This window comes from Gastrolobium bilobum, unplaced genomic scaffold, assembly GCF_033153095.1.
Source record: "Gastrolobium bilobum isolate Gb01-03AN ecotype WA unplaced genomic scaffold, APGP_CSIRO_Gbil_v1 utg2530, whole genome shotgun sequence".
Classification (NCBI taxonomy): domain Eukaryota; kingdom Viridiplantae; phylum Streptophyta; class Magnoliopsida; order Fabales; family Fabaceae; genus Gastrolobium; species Gastrolobium bilobum.
The window spans coordinates 595,644-615,245 of record NW_026899712.1 but is presented as its reverse complement, the minus strand read 5'-3'; the positions used below and the strand labels follow the sequence as shown (position 1 = coordinate 615,245).

General features: G+C 30.0%; 2 protein-coding genes across 3 annotated transcripts; one reads left to right on the top strand and one right to left on the bottom strand.

Moving 5' to 3' along the window:
• Window positions 1-5,087: 5,087 nt before the first annotated feature.
• On the bottom strand, window positions 5,088-9,134 carry LOC133292826 (uncharacterized). Of its 2 annotated transcripts, none has more exons than XM_061491280.1 (9): window positions 8,906-9,134; window positions 8,427-8,644; window positions 8,095-8,209; window positions 7,587-7,676; window positions 7,091-7,261; window positions 6,883-7,002; window positions 6,415-6,525; window positions 5,500-5,593; window positions 5,088-5,415 (listed from the first exon to the last, which is right to left on the bottom strand). In XM_061491280.1, exons 1-9 carry the CDS (start codon window positions 9,035-9,037, stop codon window positions 5,357-5,359), a joined length of 1,110 nt encoding a protein of 369 aa, XP_061347264.1. In that variant the 5' UTR covers window positions 9,038-9,134; the 3' UTR covers window positions 5,088-5,356. The 2 variants fall into 2 exon arrangements, with proteins under 2 accessions (XP_061347264.1, XP_061347263.1); XM_061491279.1 differs by having other exon boundaries at window positions 5,091-5,415; window positions 5,512-5,593; window positions 8,906-9,127.
• A 1,285-nt stretch (window positions 9,135-10,419) lies between these two features.
• Window positions 10,420-18,037, top strand: LOC133292824 (beta-glucosidase 40). Its single transcript, XM_061491278.1, has 13 exons — window positions 10,420-10,551; window positions 11,273-11,339; window positions 11,636-11,694; window positions 12,590-12,665; window positions 14,642-14,713; window positions 15,063-15,150; window positions 15,260-15,512; window positions 16,077-16,192; window positions 16,440-16,666; window positions 16,787-16,818; window positions 17,116-17,218; window positions 17,659-17,767; window positions 17,860-18,037. Exons 1-13 carry the CDS (start codon window positions 10,420-10,422, stop codon window positions 18,035-18,037), a joined length of 1,512 nt encoding a protein of 503 aa, XP_061347262.1.
• The last annotated feature ends 1,565 nt before the right edge of the window (window positions 18,038-19,602 follow it).

Below are 19,602 nucleotides of genomic sequence, written 5' to 3'. Positions count from 1 at the left end.
TTAATGTCTAAAAAAGTTAAACTGTGGTTAAATAGATTAAAATCATCGTAGTTAACTTAAATTAAAGTAGCGATGCTGGGCGTCTTGATCTTAGCGCATTTAGAGATCTTGGTGTCAGCGGAATGAACGGCAAATAAATCAATAAATACGTGCACATGTTGGCCAAAATGGGGGCCATATTTTCTGTGCCAACCAATCACACAGGCGAGTTTGCAAAGGTCACATTTCACCCATTTTGTCTCTTTTTCACCAAATCTAAAAACGGGAATTTGACCAAAGTAACACCTTTTAACTAATATTTTATTGGTATGTCATCTTACATTTCGAATTTTTCAAAATGCCACGTTTTAATTCCGCTGCACCAACCAGCAATATTGTCAGATGACACGTGGCGGTCAGCCATGGTGATCCATTCCCGCTGGTATGACAAGCTAGAATGGCTTGTCAATCAACCAGTCTGCACACTTTGAAAAGCAAGACACGTGTCACCCTCCCACCATTCGCGCTGGTCAGTCCAGCTATATTCGTTGTACTTTCTGAAAAGCAAGACACGTGTCACCCTCTCACTATTCGCGTTAGTCAACCAAGCTAGATTTGTTGTACTTTCGGACACGTGTCAGCACCCCCTTAATCGCGCTGGGCTGCCTAGCTGGTTTGGTGCGTACTTTCACGACACGTGTCAGCACCCCCCTATAATAAAAAAATTACATTTTTATCCTATAATTTTTTATTAACGCTACTAATAAAAAAATATTAAACATAAATACAAAACCTAATTACAAATTACGATAATTAACAATCCTTAAATAATATTAAACTAATTATTGTAATTAACATTAACAATGTCTCTTATCCTATAATTTGTTTATTAATAAATGCTAATAATCACAACAATATTAAAAAAATACTACTCAAATTACTAATTACAAAAATTTTAAACCGTAAAATTTACTTATTCTTTTTTTTTGGTGTGGAAATTTACTTATTCTACTAATTTATATAATAAAAAATAATTAAATTTTTATCCTATAATTTTTTATTAACAAATGGTACTAATTAATATAATAATAAATATAAATACAAAACCTAATTACTGATTACGATAATTAACAATCCCTAAATAATATTAAACTAACTATTATAATTAACAAAATAGGTCCCTAGACATTGTTAATGTTAAATATAATTAGTTAGTTTTATTAATTAGTACCATTTGTTAATAAAAAATTATAGGATAAAAATTTAATTATTTTTTATTATATAAATTAGTAGAATAAGTAAATTTCCACACCAAAAAAAAAAGAATAAGTTAATTTTACGGTTTAAAATCTTTGTAATTAGTAATTTGGGTAGTATTTTTTTAATATTGTTGTGATTATTAGCATTTATTAATAAACAAATTATAGGATAAGAGACATTGTTAATGTTAATTACAATAATTAGTTTAATATTATTTAAGGATTGTTAATTATCGTAATTTGTAATTAGGTTTTGTATTTATATTTAATATTTTTTTCTTAGTAGCGTTAATAAAAAATTATAGGATAAAATGTAAATTTTTTATTATAGGGGGTGCTGACACGTGACGTGAAAGTACGTACCAAACCAGCTAGGCAACCCAGCGCGATTAAGGGGGTGCTGACACGTGTCTGAAAGTACAACAAATCTAGCTTGGTTGACCAGCGCGAATAGTGAGAGGGTGACACGTGTCCTGCTTTTCAGAAAGTACAGCGAATATAGCTGGGCTGACCAGCGCGAATGGTGGGAGGGTGACACGTGTCTTGCTTTTCAAAGTGTGCAGACTGGTTGATTGACAAGCCATTCTAGCTTGTCATACCAGCGGGAATGGATCACCATGGCTGACCGCCACGTGTCATCTGACAATATCGCTGGTTGGTGTAGCAGGATTGAAACGTGGCATTTTGAAAATTTCGAAATGTAAGGTGACATACTGGTAAAATATTAGTCAAAAGGTGTTACTTTGGTCAAAGTCCCATCTAAAACATCACTCTTTATCTTTATTTGGAATGGTCACCTTCACCTAAAATGACAAGTTCAAGTTCATTTTTGAAATGTAAATTGTCCGTTCTAATTTTAATTTTTTTATTTTTAAATTATTTTATTTTTGGATTCGTCGTGTACTTTACTCCACGCAGTTTAAGTAAAAAACACTTGGACTTGTTGAGTTATAAAATTTAATACTTATAATTTTCTTGTGATGCAGTTTGTCACGTTATAGAGAAATATAATATAAAATTAAGAAAATAGTTGTATTATGTTGTAGAAAATTGAGTGTGTCATGCTGTAGACACAATCAATGTGAATTTCATCACGTTTAAAATAAAAAGAAAAGAAAAAACAATGGAGTCCACGTTGGTTGTGTCTATAACATGACACTACCAATTTCCTACAACATGATATAACTATTTTCCATAAAATTATTGAAAATTTATTACTTAACCACTTAAATTTTTAGGTGATATTTTGTTTCATATAGGGTATTGTTTATTTATTTTATTAATGAAATATGCATATTATAATTGCATAAAATATTTAAAAAATTTATATCCAACACTCTATTCACATTCTGTTTCTTTCTCATTCCAACTCTTCTTTTTGGTTATTTCTTAAAACGACAGTTGTTTGCACAAGCATTAAAAAATATTGCTCGACTGATGCTACTTTTATTTACTAGAGTGACTACTCATTTTGTCCTATGTGACACAAAAATAAAATGTGAATACAGTATTAGAGAGAAATTATTTCAATATATTTGATAATTTTAATATGTGTATTCTGTTAAAAAAATATATGGAATATATCAACAAATGAGTATATAATATAAGAGTAAACCACTACAGTGTCAAAATTTATAACACAGGAAGGTAAACTGTTTTTGAGTCAAACTATAGGGGATAAAATATAATTTACTCAAATATTTATTATTTATTCAATTGTTTACTCACTGGAAAAGTATATTTGAATTGCTATATGAGTGATTTATAAAATATTTATTAAATTTGTTACGTATGGCTTTGATTAAAAAGAGGTAGTCTAGACTAATATTAATAATATTTTTTCTTAAAATTTGTAAAATATTAATAAATATAGATCTATATTTTTTTTCTTAAATTTTCATCTATAAAAAAATACTATTTATTTATATGTAATCACATCATAAACAAACGTAATATTTAAACATTTATTATTATTGCCAATTTATTGTAATAAATATAATTACATAAGATATCTTAAATTAATTTGTAGTAGCATTGCTTGTTTCTCACTTCATATTCATAATGTAGGCAACGGTTCATTGTAGAATCTAGAAGCAAATCATTTGCTTCTAAATTTAGAAAGTAAGCAATTTAATTGCTTTGCACTAACCTCTACTCTTTTCCCCTAATCTCTTTTTCGTGCTTCATAGTTCTTAGAATAGAGGTATGACAGGTGTAAATTAGCACCAATATGAGAAATAAAAGAGGGAGAACTAAGCTTTCCAAATAAAAAGGGAGATTATAGTTAAGGAATCAAACGTTGATTTATGATATTTAAGATTAATAGTTAACTTATAGTTTGAGTAACTAACATTCATATTATTATGATCTATGGAAATAAATATTTTTAAACAATCAGACTCTTATACTAAATAAACATAGAGAAAAAGAAGTATAATTTTAAAGGACACAAGTTTGTGTCCTTTTAGGTGATTTACACAAAGTATGATTAGTCATACTTTGTGTAAATATGAAAAGTTATTTTTTTTTCTCTCCAGTCACATTGTTGACGTGTAAAGTGAAAAAAGTAACTTTTTAGATTTACACAAAGTATAATCGGTCAAATTTTGTGTAAATCATTTAAAGGACACAACTTACATCCTTTAAAAGGACACATACTAAACTCATAAACATAATATATACATAAGGAAAAACGATTTTCATATTACATGAGATAAATTTTCCTTCCTACATACCTTTTGATAATTATGCCATCTTTTTTTTTCCAGGTGATGAAGTCATAAAAATTTATCTCTATAAGAGATAACTTATCACTAATAAAACCCATATAAGTCATAATCTTAGCCCTCAAAACTTATCACCTCTTTTTAGGAGAATTGACCATTATTAATGCTTTCTAATTTTTTATTCCTATACACTTATTGCCTTCTGACAAAGCTTTTACATGATAATCCTTCTGATCTCATTGGGAATGAAGAAGGCAACTACTTTGCCGCATAATTCTATCTTGTAGAAGAATCTCCAGATTGACACTAATCATCATGTTCTACCAATGATTTCTTGCTAGATCAGCACCTGCAAAAGCAGTTTCCTTTTCTTCTTTTCTTTTTAATTTTTTATGTATGTTGGACAAGTTCATGCATGGAACTTAAACATTATATCGGCAGGTGCATATTTTTTTGAATAAATATCATTTTCGTTCATCGTCAAATTTTACAATGCCCACTTTAGTCCCTAACAAATAAAAAGGTTATTCGTGATTATTAAGAAATTCAAAATGGACCTATTTTAGTCCTTTTGAGGAACTAATATAGATCTTTTTTGAATTTGTGAGGGATCACGATTTCAACTAAATGAATCCATTTTAAATTTCTTAAGGATCACAAATAATTAGCCAAGGACTAAAGCGAATATTGTAAAATTTGCTGAGGACCAAAAAAGATATTTACTCTATTTTTTTTATTAGAAAGCAATGGTAGTTGTATATAATATATACTTTATAGATATCAACTAGTATTCTAACTGCTCCGATTAATTTGATTTCTAATTTGAGTCTATTCACCCTCCTCACAAACATAATTCTATCTTGTATATAATTATTTAGATAATTGACTAAATAAAAGTTTCATATTATGTTAAATGTTTTATTTGGTTATGCAATAATCAATTTTTATAAAACGAACTTCTTTCTATTCCGTAAATTAATTTCATTTAAAAGACCAACAGAAGAGTTTTGAGATTTCATTTACTGAGATGGTTTAAGCATTCCCCTTTTTACATTGAGTTTAATTAGTATATAAAATTTCATTTCATAAAATAACTTCACTCTTCTTGGAGTTTGCATTGTAACAGTTAAAGATCAAAATGTGGCAGAGTGGCAGTGAAGAAAGAAGAATGGGTAAGAGATGCATGTAAACTACTACTTGAGGAGAGAGAGAGAGAGAGAGATATTGGAAAACTTTAAATTCTTATGACTTGAGCAAGATGGCATCCAAGAACTTGACCTAGGATTTGAAAACACCTAAGATTTAAACACATTGTGATTTGGTTGAATCTCATAATCATCAGCAAATCATTGATTATCCAGCTATTATCCACAAAATGGGAACAAATACAGCTTAACATGTAGCACAAGCTCTGAAGGAATTAATTAGAACATCTTCTTTCAGATTATGACCTGTCAATCAGAAAACAAATAAGTATGTTACCAATCTGAAGAAGGCCTTTTCACTATTCACAGTAGTGCTTAGAACAAAAAAGCTCATCAAGGTACCTATAAAGACTATCTTATTCATCCGGTTTTCTTCCTTTTCCCACTTGCGAGCTGGAACAATCTCATATAGTTCCCTCACTGCCTGCCATATTTTCAAGAATAGAAGATTTGACAATAATACCAAAAATAACAATAATAGTTAACATACAGAAACCTAAGAGACAAAGTAATTCCACCACCATGCCAATTTCTTTACAAACATCTCATGCTCAATCAAATAACAGGTATGATGAGGATATGGACAATACAAACTTCAAAAGGTGAGGATATAGAGTTTCAGAATCTAGGCTTGCCAGATGTGACTAGACGATACAGAATATAAATAAAATTTATCTTATTTTCTCTTATTGCAGATTTTTCTTCTCTCTTTGTTTTGAGATGAAGATGAGCAATTTTTATTTTATTTTCAAACTCAAATTTGTAAATCAAGGAGTTAGCAATTAAGTCTGGATGTGCAATTTTCCTTAAACAATTAACTAAACATCAATATCACTTTTATCCCAAACTATTTGGGGTCGTCAAATTTTTCTTATACAATACCAAATTAAAATCAACAAGCGTCAGTACCTGAACAACAAATCATTTACTGAATCTACAATCTAGAGACCGAAAGTATAGCATCATAGCTTGGTGATTGGTGATATAACAAAGTTTACTTGTCAAGATCACTTAAAGTACAGAGGTGGTGTCCTATATACTAAATATCTCTTCAAACAGTAATAGAGGAGCCAATGAAAAGGTACACTTAATTATAAAATATAAACAATTTCACATGCCCAACCAATGATGAAGATAACCATAGATCTACTTAGATACAGAACAACATGAGTGGAAGTGCACTTTGGAAAAACTTAGCATAAGATAACTTCTGGGAAAATCTTAATGTCATCAAGTATAATTTACCTGCAATGTATGCAGTTGATCAGAATTTTGAACACTTAACACTCCTTTGCAACGGTATATATCCATATCATATTTCTTTTCCCAGAGAATCTCCTCAAGCCATAAACGAGTCTGTCATATTTTAAAATAATATACAAATACAAGATGAGACAGGGAATATTTTACTCAAAACTCTGAATTCACTGTTATGCAGTACAGAAACAAACAATCGATTGAGATTTCAGTGAAGGAAAAGGAGTACTCTAGCAGCATAGTTTATGAGCGGATGCCAGTGGGGAAATAAAGAGGGAAACATTGTTTTAATCAGTTTTCTACATTAGAAGCTAAATATATGATGCATGTATTTAGCTAGAGAAAAAATAAACTACGTTGATACTTGCATATAAGCTACAGAAAAAAATGAAAAATTTCAAGTGTTTTATATAATGTAATCTACAATAACATGATGAATGTAATTTGAAAATCTACCTTATCAATATCAACTGTCTGTATGTCAGAAATGCATATGGTTCTCACGCCACTATCATGAAGCTTTTTAGTAGACAAAGAACGACTTTCTTCTAACAATGTCTCTAAATGAGTGGCATGCTGAAAAGAGAGGCAGCAAAAATAAATGGCAGTTACGCAGGTGGGGTAAAAAAATTATGGATGGAGAACAAAATAATGTATAATTAACTGCAGTATCGTATGCTTGGCGATTCAAGATCTTAGACAAGTCAACTTGACATCGGACAGAATGAATTATCTCTGCGAGGGAGTTAATGTTATGGATTTCCTCCTCAAGTTCCTCCAGAGCTCCAGAGCCCTCTGCAGATACCAAATCAACCTTGTTAAGAATTATAATGTCCTGAAACAAGCAGAAAAATTATTAGCTCTTCAGTACTGAATTCCACTATTTTCATTTATCATTCAGAAAGAAATATTATTGTTAAAATATTATAGGTACCCTAGGTTAAATGCTTGTACTAGTTGTACTATGCTTGTCCTTGACATAAATTATTAGTATAAATAGGAGTAAAAGGTTAGTGTTATATATAACTTGGAGTCACATTGGTGAAATATATTTTATCGTGTTCCCATAATCTTTTTGTTCCTTTTCCATGAAATCTCTAAAATTCTGGTGATTATTAAATGAGAAAAGGAAAAATATGTGACCAATTATAAACAATTACCGCAAATGCTATCTGTAAATATGCTTCAGGGAATGAAGATGAGTCACGATGCTCATTAAGCTGGAAACGAACATTTTTGGCATCCACCACCTACTTGAGCAGAAACTCAATTAAAAAAGAGACCATGATTCACAAGACATGCTCTCATATACCAAGGAAAGAAACAGCTTATAACATTATATAAGTAGAAACTGAGCCACAAAAATTAACATGATAAAAGTATTTTAGTTCAAGAACCAAGACAAGTGCTATACTATGTCCTACCTCAGTCTCCAAGAACTATTTCTTGGACATCAAAGAACGAGAATAACTAAAACAGCTTAATTTGTTTGACATGGAACAAAACAACTATAAGCAGAAGTCTTATTATACAGAAAATTCTAGAGAATTAATTTAAAAACAACATATAGAAAATTACAGCAATATTGATTCCGCCCACCCCCCGCCAAAAAAAAGAAAAAGAAACAAAGAAAAGGGAAATGAATTTCATCCAAAATAAGATACTTACAGTGACGATAGAATCAAGCTGCACTTCTGATTCCAACTGTTCATCCAGCCAAAGAACAGATGCCAAAGGTGCTGGATTTGCCAATCCAGTGGTTTCCAACAATATATGGTCAAGCCTAAAGACACAACATACTTAAGAACCTGCTTAATTGTGCCAAAATATGCAGCAAAGTTGATCCACTTTACTAAACACAATATCAATTCATAATTGAATGAAAATGGGGTCTAACAAAACTGGACCACAACATGAACTAAGTGTGATTCAACAGTCAGTTGCTTCAATTTTCCATGCCTCAAATTGACCACAAAATTTAAAGTGTTTTCTTGTTTTACCTTTCCTTTCTCTGCACAAGCTGCTCAAGTGCTTGAACCAAACTGTGCTTGACAGTGCAACATATACACCCATTGGCAAGCTCAACCCATTCTTCAACCAATGCACCACCATCCCCTTCATTTATCATTGCTCTTTCCACGCCAATTTCCTCACCAAATTCATTCAATATGACAGCAATCCTCTTCCCATGTTGCGAATTCAAAATATGGTTTACTAGCTGAAACTCAATGATTCAGTTGCAAGATCACAATTCCACATCACAAATCATTCAAAAACTATCATTCCAAAACCTAGTACTAACAAGCAACAACAAGAACATAAAAAAGAAATAACAAAAAAGTGAAAAAGAACACAACTTTAAAGTACCCAAATGCCCAAAAATCAGAAAAATGGAAATTTGTGAGCAAATCAAGTGCAGAAAAAATATGGGGCGTTTGGAATGAGTCCATAGAAATGGAAAAAGGGACAAAAAGCTTACAGTAGACTTGCCAGAACCAAGATAGCCAGTGATGAGGGTAACCCCAACGGAAGATTGCTGAGAAACAGATTCATCATCGCCTTGAATCTGAACAGCTAAAGGTGGTTCCTCTTCGTCGTCTTCGTGCCTCATCTTCAACTGGTTTATTCTATGTTGCGTTCGTCTATTTTCTTTCTGCTACAATGGTTTAATTATCTTTTTCATTTAAATCTTTAAACTATTGAGATAAAAGCTGTAATATAATATCACACTTCTTTTATCTACAGGGAATACCAAAATTAACATTCCTAATTATACATGATGTGGAATAAAAAAATTGGTCAATCGTATAAGAGGAAGTATCGGTCTATAAATTATTTCACAAATTATATTAAGTATAACGAATCACATTTTTTCTATCGTATAAATTATTTATAAATTATTGATTGAAGTATGATCAATCAGACATAATATAATTTATAGACAAAAAAATTTGTAAATATAACTTTTTCTATAATATAAACCATTTATAAGTTGTCCAAGTATTATTTTTGGATTATATTAAAATATTTTATAATAATTAGAATAGCTAAATAATCAAATAAAATAAATAAGTCGGGTAATGAAATTGACGTGCCAAAATATTTTGCCCGCACTTAATCTGGCCTCGAATGAAGAGTTGGACAGTTGTCAAAGTAAGTTATGGCCAATCCATTTATAAATATCAATACTAACAAAAATTATAAGGGATAAAACAACTTTAAAATAAAAATATAGAGGAGATAACAATCTAAAAAAAGCTTTGAATAATGGGATAGTGGACCCACGCTCTTGTATTTCCAACTTTTCCCGGCTCTTGATGCTGCTATCTAATTAAAATCCATCTTAATGTGTTTGCTTCTGTTTAATTTAAACTTCGTTTTTTCAATTATTTGCCGAATCTGCTAACATTCATTGAAATCTAATATTCAAATTACTCTGTCATGCCCTAGATGCATTTTTCGGAATATTCCATTCCGATGGTGCAAACGATGTTATTTCTTTGTACGAATAATTTTATGTACCAAATAGGTTTAGAAATTCGGAGATGCGGTTATCATTGGATAAATGATATTTACACATAAGTAAAATGATATAGTATTTTTACACTTTGCTTGTTTAGAAAAGGGAAAAAGGTTTAAAAAAAATGTTTTGAGATGTATGCGTTTTTTTTTTAAACAAAATTATTATATAAAAAATATTATAAGAATGGTGTGAAATTTTATATACACAAATATAATTTCTGTTAATATTAATAGTCTGCATATTATTGAAAGAGTTGCACAAATATAAAAAGGTATGAATTCGAATGGTGTAAATAACTATCATCGATCAAAACAATACTAGACGTCAATAATTATGTTCTAGAAAATAGTTAAGGAGGGAATATAAGTCGGCCAAGAAGAATAAAAGAATTTTACTATATATTCAAAGAAATAGAAGAAATAATCCCTCATTTCTCCTTTGTTTGAATGTTCACTAATTATAGAGATACCATGGCCTTGAGAAAAGGCATTGTTACAATAGCATTGATGGTGATTTTTAAGATTCAAATATGCATATCAGAATTCAACAGGCAAAGCTTTCCAAAGGGTTTTGTTTTTGGCACCGGTTCTTCATCTTTTCAGGTTGGCACCTTCTCTTCAATATTCACATTGTAACTTTCACTTTTTTTTAAGAAAAATAAAATACAACAATTTTTCAGTTTAACTCTTGGTAATTTCACAGAATAATTGGTTTAGTTTAAGGGAAAAGTGTTTGTCATTTTAAATGACAGAAAGTTATGTCATTTTAAGAGAGATACAGACATAGAAAATTTGAATTTTAAATTAAAAAAAATCACTCACTTTCTCTCTCCCATGATTTCCATTTTTCTGTGTCTATCTCTCTCCTAAAATGACATAACTTATGTCATTTAAAATGACAATCACCAAACCCTTAGTTTAAAACCAAGTTTCTTAATAATTTTTTTTATTATAATGTACATTAAATATAAGGGAAATCATTATCTCCATCTACATGAGATAAAAACTTTTTCCTACACAAATTCATTTTCCGTGCCAATTAATTTTTCTTTTCTTTTTTAATTTAAAACGTGGGACCCACATTTAACTTATCTCTACTTTTTTTCTCTCCTACTATCCTACAACATAAGAAAATATGCACCCTAAATATAAATATATGTTTATGTGTAATTTTTCATCAAATCACGTGCAATTAAGTCAAGTGAAATACTTATCACTGTGGATTTTAAGTATTATAATTTGTTATTTTTTCAAAATCAAAGTCATAGAAAGTATAATTATTTACATGTGGGTTGAATAAATAATGTTGTTGATTTGGTTGTAGTACGAAGGGGCACTAAAAGAAGACGGAAGGGGTCCTTCTGTGTGGGATACTTTTTCACATTCAAATGGTAAGATACTATGAAGGCTCCAAATTGAAAATTGTTAACTGGATAATTCTTTTATGTAATCTCGTTAAACTAATTGAATAAAAATTGATCCATTTTCTTGTGAATCTGCATAAGGGAACAATCATGTTATAAGAAAAACGTATAACAAAATAACACAGTAAATCTTTATGTGTAAATGATATTATTTTGTGTGTGGATAAAGAGATGCCAAAAAACTTGTAAATGTGGATAATTAAAAGATAGAAAAACACAAACGTAAGTGGTATGACTGAAATTTCTCTTGCATTATGTTGCAGGCAAGATACTTGATAACAGCACTGCTGATGTTGCAGTGGATCAATATCATCGATTTGAAGTAAGTAATGCATGGTTTAATTGGAGGCTAAATAACCATGGAAATTTTATGTGCGAAACTTGGTAAAAATTTCATTGATGTTACACATGAAGGGTGTGTTTGAGAGTCAACATTAAAAGGGAAAGTGAAAGGGAAAGAAGGAGAAGATTTTGCTTATGTCTTCTTATGTGAGTTTTAAAAAAGGGAAAGTGTTTGTTATTTTAAATGACATAAAATTATGTCATTTTAAGAGAGAGATAAACACAAGAAAATATTTTTTTATTTAAAATTTAAATTAAAAAAAAATCATCAACTTTCTCTCTCATGATTTTCATTCCTTGTGTCTATCTCTCTCTTAAAATGACATAACTTATGTCATTTAAAATGACAAACACCAAACCCTTTAAAAAATGGGGAAAGAGATTATGACTTTCGTAAAACATTCAATACCCTTCACACCCTTCAAATCAGAGTTAATTTTATTTTGTAGAATATAATAATTATATTAGTTTTTTTTAATAAAAGGTAAAATTATAAAAACATCTCATTAACTCTTCGTTTTTTTTCTATCATGTTTTTAACTCCCAACTAAAGGGAAACTAATACCGTTTATTTTTTTCCATTCCTTCCCCTTTCTCCCCTTTAAATTTCGTTCTTTTTCTTTCCCTTCAAACTCCCAAACCCCTCCAAAACTTTTTTGTCAAGCAAGCAATTATTGTTGCCACGTTGCTTTTTTATTTTTATTGCTTGGTAGTTATCTTCAAGTAGAGTTATATTTAAATTTTTCTAAGAGGATGCACATCCATATACACAAAAACTACATATTATGGATTATAGAGAAAAGTATCCTAAGATTTAAAATTATTGGTATGTGAAATGTATTTTTCATTTGAATCTTGGATTGTTTTGCAAGCAGGAAGACATACGATTCATTAAGGACATGGGAATGGATGCCTATAGGTTTTCGATTTCTTGGTCTCGGATCTTCCCAAGTAAGACTTCTTGAGTTCTTTCCCACTATTTTCATTTCTTGGTGAAAGGTATTTTACATGTGAGGTTATGACGTTTAAGGTGTACATGGTAGGGGAGTGTGTAAAAACAAAGGGTTGAGAATGAGGAATAAAAGTTAAGAGAACAACAAGGAAATAATATCTCAAGTGAAAATTAATTCATTTCCCATCATTCTTCATTCTCACTCTCCTTATTTTAGACTCTATATACTTCGACCACTTCAGAATAAACCAAGTCATTATTATGTGGGGGAAAAAAAATGTGTTGACCAGTATTGAAGACAATGAGAAATCTTGTAATGTTGCACGCTCGTAGCCTCTTTTTAGGGAAAGAAGGAATGCATTTTTATCACTTTCACAAAAAAATCGTTGATTATTTTTTCATGCATCAACTTTTTCAGTAATTAAATTATGGAATTAATATTGGCTTTAATATTTCTACAGTAAATGTAGATAAGTTATCTACATTCACTCCCAAAATGACATCATTTTGGATTCAAAGATTAAAAAAGTATAACGAAAAAGACTATTATAACCCTAAAATAAATTATAATTATAAAAATATCTTGATTTCTGCCTCAAAATGGCATCATGTTGGGCTCAATGTAGATAACTTATCTACTGCAGAAAAAACGAACCCATTAATATTTTTCCTGCAACTCCAAAACGACGTTATTTTGAGATTTGAAAAAAAAAATTAACAGTATTTTAATAAAGTTTATAATACAAGATAAAAGTAAAATTTTTAAAATACCTTTTTATTTTTTTTCCTAACCTCAAAATTACATCATTTTGGATTGTTGGAGATAATTTTCTTCTTATGGTATATTTAATAAGTTAATTTAAATTAAAAAAAAAGTCCAATTTATTTCAAATTGTGCAACACAATCCTTAAACTTTTTAAAATGTGCATATTAATTTTATAGATCTAATTTTCTATCAAATATTAATAGAATTTGTAACATTTTTTAATTTGCACGACAAAAATTAGTGGGAGTAAATTGAACATTTCCTATCAAGAAAAATGGTACAAAAAGGTCATTCAATGATTTGACTGAGGATATTTTTGTCAATATTTGACCAAAAAACTAAAACACGCACTTATAAAAAGGTTAGAAATCATGGGTGTGTTTGAAAGTGTTTTAGTTTTATTGTTTTCAAAAACTGTTTTGAATATGAATTTTAAAAATTGATTTTGAGTTTGAAAAAACAAAAAAAACTTGTTTGAATGTAGATAAATTAAAGTTATAAAGAAGTTGTAGTACTAGTTATTTACAAAAATGCCATTAATGAAGTTTTAGAATTACCAAAATGCCACCATAAAGTAATTGTTTTGAGTCCTAATTTTACGAAATTGCCATTAATGAATTCTGATATTAACGATTTTGCCACCGCCTAAATGCAAAAAACTGAAAACAGCGCTGGAGAACATCTGAAGGATGTTTTGGTTTTCTGGTTTTTAAAACTTAAAAAGAGTCATTGTTTTGGGAAACATTTTTCAGAACACCCATTACCAAACAAGTTTTTTTATTTTATTTTTTAAAAACAAAAAACTGTTTTACAAAATAGTTATCAATCAGGCCCATGTTGCATGTTTTTAAAGTCTAAAAACCAAATTACACATTACCCCAAATTCGATATCGGGTGTATATCAGAATTTTTCTTAAATAAAAGCTTGAAATCACATAACGATCTTTATATTCCCTCTCCCAATTTTTATGGGTAGTTAAATAACAACTAGAATGAAAGCAATTAATACAAGAAAATGAGGTTCAATTTCAATTAACTTCCTGTTTACTGCTTGAGAAATTATTGTAAAAAATTATTGTTCAATTTACACAGTATTTGGCATTAACCAAGAAAACCATGACTATCTCTCACACTGAATTTAGACAAAGCATAGCTTTTATCAAACTTAATGAAGAAAATTTTTGACGATGGATTTTAATTATTGTCAGATGGATCTGGGGAGGTCAATCAGGCAGGAATTGATCACTACAATAAACTCATTAATGCTTTATTGGCCAAAGGTAAATTTTATTGTTGTGCAATTGGTTAGAATCATGTTTCCTAGAAGTGAATACAAACCTATTTATATGTTTGCTATAATTACATATGTCCATAAAACCAAGTTGTTATCTACGAGTTCTTGCACAATTAATTTGTACTAAACAAATTGTCGACATGTTCATGGAGGATCTAAAAATTCTTCAAACTCCCTTAAAAGATAGGAAATAAATGAAGGAGAGAAAGAAACACAAATTAGATTAGTATAAGCATGAGTTCTACATATCATCAAGGTTATATTAGAGACGTGAATTTGTTTGGACGCAAGCATGCTTTTTGGGAGTCTGATTGCATGATCCCTAATATTTGTAGGGATAGAACCATATGTGACTCTTTACCACTGGGACCTACCTCAAGCCTTGGAAGACAAGTACAAAGGATGGCTTAGCCCTTTAATCATGTATAGAATTTTATCTATATTTTCAACTTCTTATATATCTTTAGTTTCACATTATTATTATTATCATGGTAATAATACAATATGAATCTTTGACATTTGTATACAACAGAAAAGACTTTAGAACATATGCTGAGATATGCTTTCAGAAATTTGGAGACAGGGTGAAGCACTGGATCACTTTCAATGAGCCTCATACATTTGCCATGCAAGGGTATGATCTTGGACTCCAGGCCCCTGGACGGTGCTCCATTCTCCTTAACCAATGTAGGACTGGGAACTCTTCTACTGAACCTTATATTGTGGCTCATAATGTCCTTCTTTCCCATGCTATAGTAACAGATATTTACAGAAAAAACTACAACGTAAAGTCATAACAACTTTTCACCAAAAAATTTTAATAAATACTTTTGAGAACTAAATTAGATGAGTAATGGATTTAACATTTTTTTATAATTCCATTATAAATTGTTATTGGAATAGTTATCATACATACAGTAGAAAGAATCATATTTACAAATTGGGCATAATATTGGGAAATTTAAATTGAAATTTGCAAATTGTGCCATTCATATAATTTGGAGGTTTATGAAATACTATAGTTTTTTTTCTATTTTTATTTTTAGTTGATATATTTTTATTTATAATTACAAAATACAACCTTATTTCCAGTATGTTTTACGAATTTATATTTCAGTTATTTTCACCATTTTTTAACAAAATGATGAAAATATAAAACAAAATGAAAACAAGACAATCTTTTTGTAATTATAAATTCTAATGTTTTAATTAAAAATAAAGATAGTAAAAGAAACAAACATCTATCCTTTTGGGCATGTACAAGTGTATTTTCACATTTGTGCTCTCTTCATTTTTAACGTATAGTTGTTAGAATCAATATACTGAGTAATGGTAGTGTTCTTCCACAGAAAATACAGGGTGGATCTATTGGGATATCTTTGGATGTCATTTGGTTTGAGTCAGCAACGAATTCCAAAGAAGATATTGAGGCAACTCAAAGAGCCTTAGACTTTCAACTTGGCTGGTGATTATCATGCAAAACCTTGTAGATTGAAAGTTTCATATTATATAAGGAAGGACATAAACCACACAATTAAAAAATCTTTTCAAAAAGAAAGAGAGGGATTTTTGTTTCAAAACAACATTGTTGGAAGCATATCCATGATTTTGCTTTTGTTAACACTTGAAATTAAGACCTTTAATATGCCTCCAGCGTATCTATATGTTATGATAGCAATGGATAAAAAAAAAATTGTTAACTTCCTTCCCAGGTTTCTCGACCCATTGGTTTTTGGAGATTATCCAACCTCTATGAGAAGTAGAGAAGGGAGCAGGTTGCCAAAATTTTCTAATTCTCAAGCTAGCCTTCTTAAGGGCTCATTTGATTTTGTGGGCATCAATCATTACACTACATTTTATGCAATGCACAATGCTTCAAATTTACTTGGGGTTGTACTACATGATGACTACATTGCAGACTCCGGTGCCCTTACTCTTCGTAAGTTAAAACTGAACCTTTATCAATCAGTCCCTTTAATTTGTTGGGCTATTTATAATTTGTGTTTTATGACTGCACCTAATTGAAGGTTATTTTGTTTGTGTTTCTGACTCCTTTCAGCATTCAATGGTACCAAAGTTATTGGAGAAAGGGTAAGTTCTATATGAGAGAATAATATGTTTTCCTTTTAACCTAAGATCCCTAATGTAATGTTGTTTGATTCATGAACAATCTTTTACTACTAATAATGAAAGATGAAACAAACTGGAAAATATACAGAAGATATTCATGTTCTGTCTTTAACTCTATGTTAATATTTGTATTGTACTTGGATGAATTGAATGTCCAATCATGAATGAATTATCCTATTTAGGTAGCCAGAAAATGTTACTGATATGAATACATTATATTATCAAGCATGGTAATGAAATTCAAATTATGACTTGCAGGCAAATTCAGTATGGTTGTACATAGTACCACAAGGGATGAGAAGCACAATGAATTACATCAAACAGAAGTACAGGAATCCTTTGGTCATTGTCACTGAAAATGGTAATCACAAAATTTGACAAAATTTGATTGACCTTAACCCTTAAGAGTTGCACTTTTCTCGAGTACAAATTTGCGTTTTAGTTAGGAAAAAAGACATGCAAAACTATAGAATAACAGGTTTTATTATGCTAGTTACTACCATGGCACAATTATAGAATTATCTAGTAGAATTCTACAAAATGGAATTCTATCTTTCCTTCCCCTATTTTTCACTCTTGCTACAAATATGTATACACAGTCATATGTATATTCTCGTTGAACTTTTTAATTGACGAAAGATCCATTCTTTGACAATGTAGGTTTTATATGATTTTCACATTTCTATAATTTGGAATAAAATGCATCATTGTTCTTCTCTTTTCAGTTGATCCATCACTTTCATTCATAGTACACAGAGAATAGAACTGTGAGCTAATTGGTATTTTTTTCACTTGTTACAGGGATGGATGATCCAAATGATCCATTTATCCCCATCAAAGATGCTCTTAAGGATGAAAAAAGGATTAGATACCACAATGACTATTTAATTAACTTACTAGCTTCTATCATGTATGTAATCATATTTTATACTTATGAGAGTATACTTTGTATATATATATATAATTATTAAGCTAATAAAGTTTTGATGTGGTTGATTGCAGTAAAGATGGATGCAATGTAAAGGGCTATTTTGTGTGGTCATTACTGGATAATTGGGAGTGGCAAGCTGGATACACTTCTAGATTTGGTTTGTATTTCATTGATTACAAAGACAATCTGAGAAGATACCCAAAGCAGTCTGTTGAATGGTTCAAGAAATTCTTGATATCAATTAAATAGCATGAACATAACCTTTGATTTCCAGAGCAATTAATGAATTCTTTGTAATAAAAATAGACCACGAAGAATTGGAACAAAAGTCTTTCTGTTAGGTTGACTTGTATGAAAAAGAATTTTTCTTTGCTCTCTGTGCATTGGATAAAGGATGATGGGAGTTCATATTATGGTAAATTGATTGAAAATTGAAATTTGTCTAATATTATCTCCTACTTACATTAACAATTTTGCCAGGAAACACTAGAGCTTTCCAACGCTCGAGATTCGTTGTTTTTTTTTTTTTTAGTTAGATTCATTGGTTTAACTAATTTGGTTTTGTGATGGGTAAAGATAAAAGTAAAAAATAAAATAAAATTGTTTGATCTCTAAAATATGGGAAAACATCCATCCTTTTTAAAGGATATAACCATATGTTATTTTAGATTCTAACCGTTAATCTCCGTCAATCAACAGGTATAATTTATTGGATCAAAATTATTAATTAATTAATAATATGTTTGGCCCATTAAATTTAACCCAATAAATCATAACCGTTGATGAACGGCAATAAACGACTAGAATCTAAAATGACATATGGTTATATCTTTTAAAAGGATATATGTTGTTTCCCTAAAATATATTTTGGAACTTACACATCATTATTTTTCATTAAATGAATAGAATATTAATATAAAATCTCAATGTTAAACAATTGTTGACTTATTTCACATTAAAAAATAGTGTTGTGTAATTTTAATTTTAATTTTTGTAAAATAATTTCTTCGTAGGAAGGCACCTAATCCATAAATATATATATATATATATATATATATATATATATAAAATCTTGGGATACACCACCCCAAAAGTTAGCTCAAGGGGTGAGAGTGCCCAAAGCCTTATAAAGGTCATATTAGTTGCCCATCCAATCAACATGGGACTATATATCTCAACAAAAGTTATTAAAATTTAATAATATAATTGACTGGATGATGCATTGATGAGTAGTTGCGTCGTTTCTACCCTCCACTTGTTCCATAAATGTAGATCGGTGAATTGTGGATGTTGAATTGGCATAATGATGAATCTATGAATGAACTGATAGATCATGTTGCCACCTATACTATTTGTTCGTAGCATGATCACTTTGTTGTCACTTGAATCCATTTATGCATGAAATATTGATACAAAACATTGTTCCAACAGTCCATCTACAATATAAAAATATCGTGACATTTCCGTATGGATTTCCCTTAGTCTAATGTTAAATGAATTTAAATTTGATTCAACGTAAATATAATTTTTTTATCCAGTAACTGTCAAATAATGTGTTGATATATTGTTAAAAGAGCTTTTTTGAAAAAAGAATTATAAAGAACATGGACTAGGCCCGTAGGGGACGATGGCACAGACCACAGAGTGAAGCCCAGACTGATATAAGTTGCAACTCATGTTGAGGCAACGGAACTAAAGGTTGAGCCCACAAAGAACGTTCGTTGCTGACCAAGCCTAGTAGCGGTTGCAATGAAAAATACTTATATACACCGTTTAGAAACCATTCAGTCCTGATATATTAATATTTAATATTC